Source organism: Acartia tonsa, chromosome 12 (genome assembly GCF_053477335.1).
Source record: "Acartia tonsa isolate MP-2025a chromosome 12, ASM5347733v1, whole genome shotgun sequence".
NCBI classification, from domain to species: Eukaryota; Metazoa; Arthropoda; class Copepoda; order Calanoida; family Acartiidae; genus Acartia; species Acartia tonsa.
In genome coordinates this window covers 2,449,834-2,461,139 of record NC_137271.1, presented here as the reverse complement: position 1 = coordinate 2,461,139, position 11,306 = coordinate 2,449,834, and the positions used below count along the sequence as shown (strand labels likewise).

Here is an 11,306-nt window from a genome sequence, read left to right as displayed (position 1 = left end):
GTACAGACTAAATATATAAATATGTATAAGTATTTCACTAATACATGATAAATAACGTATATCAAAAATTTATATTCTTCTGTAGAAATAACAGGATGCCTGTTTGTCTGTATCTAAGGAATTTGCAAAACGCTGAACCAATACATGGTTTTTCTCTACAATTCAGCCTAGGTCCTGGGAAGGTTTATAACTATTTTTTGGGAGGGTCTGAATTTCAAGATGGATGTAACTTTTTTACTTAACACCCCCCCCCTAGCTGCATTAGTGGGCTGTGTATCAGGTGTGTAGACCCATGTTGAAAGGGGGTATAGAAAGGTTTAGGGTTGTGAATATGGAGGGGAGTAATCCACCCACCTTTATTTTGTCATGGGGGATGATACATCCCCCTCAGCATACTTCTATGTAAGGGCGATCCAAATTAATTCAAGTTAAAAGAAAAAGATTAACCCAAATCGATTAAGATAGCCCTTGAGAGAATCATCCTTGTTTTTATGAGGTAAAATAAAACAAAAAACAAGGATGACAACATCCATAAAAGCGAAGCTCTGAAACAGTAGGACAAACGGACATTAACACTTGTATAGTGTCAGAATTGAACAAGCAGAATGTAAATGTATTAGAGTCGAAGCAAAATTGTGAGTAAATTTTTTGAAAAATTGCTTAGACCAGTTCACAAAAGACAAAGGTCTACCTATAGAAGCTTTAGGTTGACTGAATTTATAAAGGCATTTGTTATTTGTACTTGTTTAGGTTGACCTACAGAATAAATCGGTCGACCTTTAAACGTTATTTATGAACTGGGCATTAGATACAGGATAATGTATGGAGATACTTACATTTTTAGTAATTGATTATAGATAATTAGATCACATAAAATTTTGTTGTAAAAAAAGGAAAAAATCAACATGTTTAAAATGGACGTATGGACATGATTACAGAGTTGCTACGATTTCTAAATATTATACCAAACTACTACAGGAATCACCATGCAAAGTTTGAAATCGACAAGACAAAAAAGCTTCGCTCTTAAAAATAAATAGTATGAAAAACAAGGAACAAAATATCTATAAAAACGAAGCTAAAAAACAGACAACTAACTATACATTTACATGTATAAAATTATTATGCATGCAATATTCAACAGTGTCTAACTCCTGACCGAAATGCTTTTCATATCTATTACATTTTATTACTGACAGTTTTCCGCGGATATTAAGAAATATAGTACCCAAATTTAAATAATTACAATTTTACCAAAACTTGTACTAAACTTGGAAAGATTTGGTGTTTTTTAAATGTTAAATAAATACTCGTTCCCTCTTTGATTTTATTGCCCCTCGTTAGTAGTTGAATATTTTTAATAAAATTTATTATCCTAAAATCTATTCGAAGTTGGGAGATTTGTAATAAAGGGTTAGAAATTGAAAAAAGGGGAATATCTAGAGTAATAAAATCTTGGACAGTTTTTTTTAATATTTTTACTTGGCCAAAATATAAAAGATTCTTTCCAAATTCACACCTCCCTAAATATTAATATTTTAATGGTAATTGATACCTTCACATTATTTTCTATTAAAATTCTACCCAGGGTATGGTGATACAATTATCCTGTTAATCTTATTTTTGTATGATGATTCCTATTAAAACAAGGTATAATGTTTTAAGCTAAACATATATAATTAAGCCCTAAAATGTAAGTATGTCATTAAAGTAATTTTTTTAAACACATTAATCGGTCAAGGAAGGGAGAGGGCGTCCACCCCCCCCCCCCCATAGTGAATTTAAAAAAAAAATAAAATTAAATAAGGAGTTGATTTTTCGATTCACCCTCCTCCCATCAAGTGCCCCTAGAAGTCTCAAATGGTGTAGCTGCTTTTAGGTATATACTTAACAATTATCTAGATTTTATAAATGATAAAAAAATGGTTTATCATTATTGTTTTTTTTTGTCTAAAATTTAAATATCTATTCTATACCAATATTTAGGATGGCGTGAATTAGTGGATGCTTTGGTTTTGTCAGACCCTTACGGACCGAAGGACTGGGCTAACAAAATTTGTATTTATCTTAGAATTTTTCATTTAATATTCGTAGAAAATTGTCTATAATACTGTAGGATACATGATTTTTCAGTATGACTGAAAACTGGTTTTAATCCAGAGGATATTAACTGATTTTGAAGCCATTCAGGGTAGTTATTTCTCGCATTGCATTATAAACAGCTTTCCACAGATAGTAAATGAACAATTTAAACAATTTTTTAGCCCCAAGATGCCGTATGAATACAAGAAATTTGATTCTATAGTGGATTGGATGTGTAACAAGGATGACAACATCCATAAGTAGCAAAGCATAAAAAATAACGGATAAGAATACAGACAAAGGATTTAAAGGGCATTTGATAAAATTAAGATTATTGAATAAATATCACAAAACCTTTTTATATATTTTCTCTATATTTAAAAAAAATTTTATTATAAATGATGACTGACAGAGTGATGGTCAAAGTAAATTACACACTGAATGTTTAGAACAACAGGAAATTCCATTTTTATACTTTTATCCACAAAAACTTTGAAAATCGGACCAAAAACACCAAAGATAAGGGAAAATATACAAAAAAAAAACAATAAAAGCTACCTGTCCTTTCATCTTTGGAAACAAAAATACCTCAGAACAACAGGAAATTAAATTTTGATACTGTCATTAAAAAATATTTAAAATCGATTAAAAGACACCCAAGATATGGAGAAATATGTGAAAAATATAAAATAGCAAAAAAAATTGCCTAAAAGCAGTATGACAACCTTGGACGTTGTATACTTAATCATGCTCCATATTAATGAAAATCTTGACAAAAAGATTCAGCCATCTATGTTTTATCTGAGCTAAGATAATCACGTTTCTACAAAAAACATTGAAAAATATAAAAATAACTAAAAACCTGCCTTAAAACTGACTTGGATGTTTTATACTTAATTATGCTCCATATTAATGGGAATGTTGACAAGAAGTTTCAGCCTTCTATCTTTTATAGCAGCGGAGAAAATCACGTTTCTCCCACTGTGTCTCAGACAGACGGACGGACGGACATTTCGAATTATAGAGTAGCTTTACTACTAATAATGATATTACAATGCAATGGATAAAAAAATCAACAATTTTTCTGAATATTTTTTAATAAATTTTTACCCTTCCTCTTTTTAAAAAAATCATGTAAAGTGTGTTTTGTTTTCAGCTCTACTTAACAACTAAGTTTTAAAAGCGAAGCTTTTCTAAAATTAAGGTCGGTCCGTACGTCCGTCAATTCGTAATCAATAGCTTTTTTCGTCAATTTAGGCATGTTAGAATTGTCCTATCGATTTCAATCTTTGAATGGGGTATTCCTATCCAGTTTTTTGTGTAGAAATGAATATTTTTTACCCGAGGGAATAAATGATGGACCGATAGGTCATCATAAATTTGTAATGACGACCTTTTTATCAACTCTCTAAAAATCATTTGAAATATATTTCTCTTGTCGGCTATACCTTACTTCTGATTTATGTTTAGTTACTTGTAAATAGAAAACTTTTTTTGACCTGACATCCCTTATCATTAGTTGAGTAATTCTGTATTAGTGAGTTTAAGATTAGTCTCAAAAGTAAAATATAATGAAAGCACTACACCTCTATTTAAGGAACATAATATACTTCCAATAATGCAACAAATAGAATATTCATCTCTTATGACTATGCATGACTACTTAAATGAAACTCTTTCTCTTTCTTTTTATCCAACCTGGATTAGAAATAATCACCTAAATGGTAATTACAATCTTAGAAATGGCAATGATATTCATATAAGGCCTCATAGATATGAATATCTTAAAAAACATCCAATTTTCAACTTTTGCATTCTTTGGAATAATCTAAGTGATGAACTTAAATCTATTGAAGATAGAAACCTTTTTGCTAAATCTATCAAGTCTAAACTAATTAATACCTTGCAATAGCTAATTTTATCAAATAATCTAAATCTCCAGCTCTGTAAATTTTGTAATTTTTTTTTATGTTATTTTTATTTTGGCGATACTACCTAGGTTCTATAAGTTTAAAGGGATCCAGGATACCTTTGTTTAATATATTTTGGGCAAAGTAGACAGATCCTTAGTGATCTATTCATGGTTACCCGGGCAGAACTGATTAGGATTTAGGTTGTTTTATTGTTATAGTAATTTGAATTGTGTTTTATATTTTGTTTTTTATTTTATGACTATGTTTAATTTTTATGCCCAAATAAATATGTTTATGTTTATGTTTAGTAGTGATATTGTGATAATTATCTTCATAAATCAATATCTAAATTCAAATAGATTATTTAATTTTTTAGCAGCAAAAACACATGTATAAGTTAAAATTCTGTTTAAATTCTTGTGAAAAAATACGGTACAAAAATTTTAATTAAATTTTTTTATTAAAATAATCTTATTAAAGTAGATAATGGAAAAAATCATTTTATTCTATTTCTTAGTCTGTAGTGAAGGAATTTGCTATGGTTTTCCTTTACAATGTAGCTGATCATAGTTCTTGGAGGGTTAATTAATATTTTTGTGTGTGTTTTTGTGTGTGTGTGGGGGGGGGGGGGGCTGGGAGAAACCACCTTCCCAATTGAAATCGCCCCTAAACAAATTTTAAAAATCTTTCTTTGTAAAACTCATTTGCCACTAGAGGCCTCTAGGGGCGTAGCCGCTAGTGATTTATAAAACAGTGAAAGATAAGAACAACTGCGGAGTATTACAAGATAAAGAAACAAGGAGGATTTCATCAAGTAGTAAGAAATAGTGAGAGAGGGAACAATTGTCTCCATTGTTTTAAAATAACGTTTTTGTATTCGCTGTCTTAACAACTTTGGGGACTTTTATTAAGTTGAGTGTCCAATCGTTTCAACCACTGAATCTAATATACAGAAGGGGCAATTTTGTGTATCATCATTGGGGATGTACAATAATTTATCGGCCATTGTCTTATCCCTTGAGATCCACGAGTAAAAAAGCCTTATAGCGGGCTAGTCTAACTGGCCTTAACATAAACTCTGCTTAGATAATTCATGGTTATTAAATGCAATACTATTTTATAGTTCCATTCTTTCCCCTTAATATATAAAGTGAAGGAATCAACTGTAATCCTGTTTAACCCATCCTAAATCTGCAAATATTTAAATCAGTATTATTTGTCTGTTTATAAATAAACTTGTGTGGGGATTGAAGCGAAGCTTTTTTACAGTTAAAAATGAGTAATGTCCGTCCGCCGTGTCCGCCCTTCAAGCTCCAAACTATAGAGTAGGTGCACAAATAAATTAATACATATTTCAAGATGTGATATTAACCTTATCTTTCATTGTTTACTTTATACAAGCTGGCAGGAAATACTAGCTCTAACTTTTAAATATTAGTTTACTCATTTTACTGCCAGGATTTTATGTTCAGACACATTAGTTAAACTTAATTTTGACTGTGAAAAGCGGTGTTTTTATTTTAAAATTGTAATCAGTTACTTAAATTCTACATTTGTGTCCCAAATAGGATTAACATTTTCCTCCTAGTGGTGAAATTAAACATTGGCGTGCGCAGGGTTTGACGCCCAAAGTGCACAAATTTTACACACTTCTCTTAAATTTAAGGGGTGTGTTACTTTTTTACCTTGACAATCCTTTTGCTGGTATTAGGGGGATATTTCAGGGGGTTGTAATAGACCCTAGTTAAGAGGTTTGAATACACACCACATATGCACATTCCTGTATATGTATTAAGATATATAAGTTGGAAAGTTTTTTAATGTTAGAGGTAAATTTGAAATCTGCATCAAAATTTAAGGATTTTTAAAAAAAATTGTTTTTTGAATAATTTTTTCTCTAAAAGCGCAAATACAATTTAAGTTAATTAATTTTGTCATCTGTTATGGTGGATTGAAAACTATCTGTGCTCTGATTGAAAAAGTTTAAGTGTCGTACATCATTCAACAAATTAGAGTGCAGGTAGTTTTCAATCCACCTATCACTGATGTCACAATTAATTAACCTAAATTGTATTTGCGCTTTTGAATAAAGAATTTTACAAAACAACGAATTTTATTAAAAATTCTTTAGAATTTTATTCAGATTTCAAATCTACCTCTAACATTAAAATTCTTTCCAACTTGTATATCTTAAAATGCATACATATATAATAGTATTTCCTGAACTAAAATACATTTTAAAATGTGGATTTATGGCCTTTTATAGTGAGCAGGAGACACCAGGTACTAGAAACTTTTGGTGTCAAGTATACTTGACAACAGCCAATTTGAGTTTAAAATTTGGCTTTATTATTGACTTTAATTCAATGTTACATAGTTTATACCTGGATTTTGGATGGCTAATGTAGTCATAAGGATTGATGGATACAAATTCTCCTGACTTTCGTCAATCGCAGCTAGAGTATTGGGTCAGGCCAGCTCTTCAAATTATACAACAATGCAAAATAGTAATTTTAATAATTTTCCCATGGTTGACTTGACCAATTAGTTCTGTCCTTTTTATGTGAAACTTATAAACTTATTGTTTTGAAGGCCTTCATTCGTTAATATCTTAGTCTTGTAAAAAAAATGATTGAACTTGTATAAAATGTCTTATTATAAATCAATGTTTTTAATCTTGTTAAACAAGATCATATATGTGTTATAATAGTTATTTCTCGCATGGTATTATAAACGGCTTTCCGCGGATATAGAATGTACAATTAAAAGATTAAAACTTGTTTTTTTAGCCCCGAGGTGCCGGAGGCACCGTCTAAAAAAACTGGTTTTAATCTTTTGATTGTACATTTTTATATTCGTAGAAAGCTGGATATAATACGATGCTAGACATAGTTTTTTCGTATGGATGAGAACCGGTTCCTATCCACCGGATTCGAATGAATACGAGAAAAGATATTTTGAAGATTTTCTTATTATTCAGATCCAAAATAACAACACATTTTTTTAAAAAACGCCATTAACATGGCCGAGGCCAACGATGAGAGTATGGTATCAGTGGAGGACAGCGGGAATCTGGGAGTAGATGTTGCCACCTTGGTTCTAACTTGTGGGTGTCTTATTATAAGGTAAGAGTGTTCCTTTGTTATTATTTTACTTATAAGCTACTTTCGGATATTTTCATCCTTGTTTACTTGATATAAGGGGGGGGGGGGGTTTAATGCAACCATCTCGCAATCAGTGAGCAAATGACACTTAGAATTCGAATTTCGATCTGAACTTTTGCATGAGTAATCCTTGGTAGGTCTATTTTCCCTAAATTGAACGAAAAGTTGGAAAAGTAACGGCTAGCGGCTCAGCCGTTCAGCCATTTTTTGCTTATTTTTAGTGTAAATCCATCATCAATTACGTAGGAATCGACTTTTAAAACATATTTTTGGTTTAATTCATGTTAAATGATAGCAATAACCAATTTTAAAACTTCTAGTACCAACAGCTACCGTCTAGAACCGTTTGATAGCGTTTTGGAGTAGAAAAGTGTATTATGTTGAGAGAGGTTTCGTGACTAATTTGCAGTATAAATATCAAAAAAATAACAAAATAGCTGAGCCGCCAGTCGTTAGCCGTTACTTTTCCAACTTTTTGTTCGATTTAGGGAAAATAGACCTACCAAGGATTACTCATGCAAAATTATAGATGGAAATTCGAATTCTAAGTGCCATTTGCTCACTGATTACGAGATGGTTGCATTAAACCCCCCCCCCCTTATAATGTTATCCCCTTCTTTTAATAGTACTTACTTAAGAATAATAAGCGTATTAGCCTGTAGTATCTTACAAGAAATATTCTAAAAAATTGTCTTAAGAAGTATTCTAAAACTTTTTCTTGGGATAGAGGATTTTGTATATAATAAGAAAATTAAAGAAAATTTTTCGAGAAAGAAAACGTATTTGTGATGGTTTAATAAAAATTACTTTAAAATTTTCACACAAAGAAACCAAAAAAACTATATATAAAGGCCCCCTTTTTTTGTTTAGTCTCCCAGTTGTTCTCGGCTACTTTAGAGAATGGGTCCTGTTTTTTTATCGCACTCTTTGCGAATATCTTCGCAGTATGTCAAATATGTAAGTTTCTTTTTTTTTGGTCAGCCATAGAAGCAGGTTTTCAATTTAGTTTTCTTTATTTTATAGATTTTAATAATAATTCGAACAATTTTTTTATTTGTGATTTTAAAAATTTAACATTCCTAAACTTAAACTTTTATTATATAATTTTTCATATTATATGTTTAAAAAAATCTTTTGCATCTATGTTTGTCCATGAAAAAAAATATTTTATTTATGTAGGCTGGTTTATTTTTATTTTACCTGAGTTTGTATAAAACTTCATTATACTTGAATGATCCATGGCTTCAAGTGTTCTTGATAACAAGGTTATGATTATAACTAAATGTAATCTGCCCCTTATATAATATAGTTTTGTTTATTTTCTCATTGGCTATCTATTTAGGTTTTTTTTATAATTAGTACACTAAGTGCAGAGTTTGTGAGGATAAGACAATAACGATACCCACTATAGATGCAACAAACAAAAAACGGTAAAAAAAAAAGACTTTATTACCACAGGGCGTTAAAAATTGATAGGAAATATCTGTAGAGCGCAATCGCGAGGAATATATATAATAAACAATCCCTTAGGATATTGTAACCTGAATGTTGGATTTAAGAAAAAACCAGCCTGCATCCTGTTGAATAAAGTTAATAGAAGTCTTAATTCAAAAATGTAATTTTGTTTATATGACAGGGGCGTGAAAGTATTAAATAGAAATGTCATATCCATTAATAATAAAAGTAATTTTGAGATGTCTATTAACCCTTAACGGTCAAGGGGAGGGGGGGGCGTTAAACGCCCCCCCTTCCGATTTTTTCTATCTCATTTTATGTGTGTGAAAGACAAAGAGCACAAACTGTGTGATTTTTTAAGTATGGGTATGACACATAACTGAGAGTTGGAATTTTTTGAATATCTCCATCCTGGCGGGCACAGGATGCCAGCAATCCTGGCAGGGTCATCCAGGTAAAGAGCAAAAATATTTTTTTGACTAAAACAAAGCATTTTATCATACCAAAATACTAAAATATCCTCTAGTAGTACATCCTTATATGAAATACAGGTGTTCAAGTCACTTTCAGGTTCCAGGTATAATCCTGCAGGTCCTGATTCTCCAGGTCTCCAGAAATCTTTAAAAGGCTCCTGGGGCCGCAATTTTTGACTTAGAGACTTCAAATTTTAAACTTGAGCTTTTCTTACATGTCTACATAACGTATTAAAATTTCATAAAGATCCGCCGCCGTTTTCCCGAAACTGCCGACTGCGGCGGCTGGCAGCTGCCAAGTACAGCTGCGGCCGCTGAAATTTATATTTTGATATTTCTAATGTAAAATTTAGGTAAAGATAAACATTTTCTGGAAAAAAATTGTTCTTTTAGCTTTAAAAATAAGAAAATTACAGCCGTTTGAAATTTTTAAGTAAAAAAAGACCTAAAAACAAAGGTTGTTAAATAAAAGGGTGAAGGAAGCGAAAATTGACTTAGACTTATAAAAGGTCGGAAATTCATTATCAAACAGGGGAATTTAGCCCTTTAGCTCTAATAGGAACTGAGATAATAGGGGGGGGGGGGCGTTGAACGTCCCCTTTCCCCGACCAATTAAGGTGCAGCAAGGGGCCCGACTGTAATGGGTTAAAGTAAATAATATGAAGCTGTGATGCAAAAAGGACTAAATCATAATTTTTTTAAAAAATATGTTATATTACTCCCCTTGAGCGAATAGAATACCTCATTTTACCACATGCAAAGTAAAAAGCTTGGGCGTACTTGTGTTAACATTAGTTTACAATTTGCTTTTTGTTCTTTTGCCAGCATCCGGCTGGATTTACATTTTTTAAAATTCAGCTGATCTCAAAGACCCAACCCAAAGTAGGTAGAAGCCCTTTGAAAAGGGGTGATTGTTACATATACTACTTATTGCTCTATATATCATGAATTATATATATATTAATTGTATTTAGTTGGGCTGAGAAGAATATGGCTGATCATCCAGAAACTTCTGTCTGCAAATGTGGCCTTGAATTTGGAGTCTTTTCATTATCAAAAACAGATTCACAAACTTCTTTGTTAAATAAGGAATAATTCATCAACTTCCATGGCCCTGCTGGAAAGTACAATTTAATCAAAGTGAAAGAAAAGGCTGAAGAGATTAAAAAAAATGTTTCCAATTACTATTTAGATCCAGACTGCAAAGTTATTGCTATTCCCTACTATCCTGTGATCCCAGAGAAACCAACTGTGGTTGGTAAGGAGGGTAGAGAAACACAAGATGCCCAACTTTTGGACAATCTTTATGAACAACTGCTACACCATGGGCTTGTTCAGGCAGCAAGAAATTCAAAGATAGAATGTTTAATTATAAACAATTTTCAGGGAGGCGACTGTGTCCAACAGTTAATTAAGAAAGGAAAAGATACTAGACAAGATAAATTTGCTGAATTTAATAAATATGAGAAACAAGTTATGGAGATCTTTGGTATTGAAAAAATTACAGATGAGGAACTTGATTCTTGCATTGATGAACATTTTAAATGGAAGCAAAAAGAAATTGTAGATTTTAAGAACGAGTTATTTAAACAGGAATGATTATATTTCATAATAACTCTATGAATACATCAAGAAATCAATGTTTAGCTTTAAATAGTATCTATGTCAACAATTTCTCACTTAAAATATATCTTTGAGTATGAACACACATAGACTCTTCAACAGACACACATACTTTTAATTTTACATCAGAATTTTCTTCATAATATTGATGTATTATTGTAGGCATTATTAGGGCTATGTAAATAATTCCTTGTGCTGAAAAAGGATATTTTTTCTTCACTGTAATCACCATGATGGTTACATATAAATTTTATTTCCAGTGTAATTACATTAAAAAAGTCACTTAATTATAGCTTTGAATCAGTGGCGTGCGAACCGAAGGGGGCATTTGGGGCAATCGCCCCCCCCTAGCGACCAAGGGGCCAATTGCCTAACCCTGCAGGGAAATCACCTGACCTAACTTAACCTAGAATAACCTACTTAAAGCTACTATGAAAATACGACAAAATGCCCCTTAACCCTTAACAGTCGGGCCCCTTGCCGCACCTTAATCAGTCGGGGGGGGGGGGGGGGGGCGTTCAACGCCCCCCCTCATTATCTCAGTTCCTATTAGAGCTAGAGGGCTAATATTTTTTGTGCAAGTCCCCTGTGTTATG

At 31.8% G+C, this 11,306-nt stretch overlaps 1 protein-coding gene across 1 annotated transcript; it reads left to right on the top strand.

Moving 5' to 3' along the window:
• Window positions 1-6,979: 6,979 nt before the first annotated feature.
• On the top strand, window positions 6,980-11,029 carry LOC145334224 (uncharacterized). The gene is made up of 3 exons (XM_080179599.1): window positions 6,980-7,120; window positions 8,030-8,116; window positions 10,062-11,029. Exons 1-3 carry the CDS (start codon window positions 7,017-7,019, stop codon window positions 10,180-10,182), a joined length of 312 nt encoding a protein of 103 aa, XP_080035725.1. The 5' UTR covers window positions 6,980-7,016; the 3' UTR covers window positions 10,183-11,029.
• Window positions 11,030-11,306: the final 277 nt, after the last annotated feature.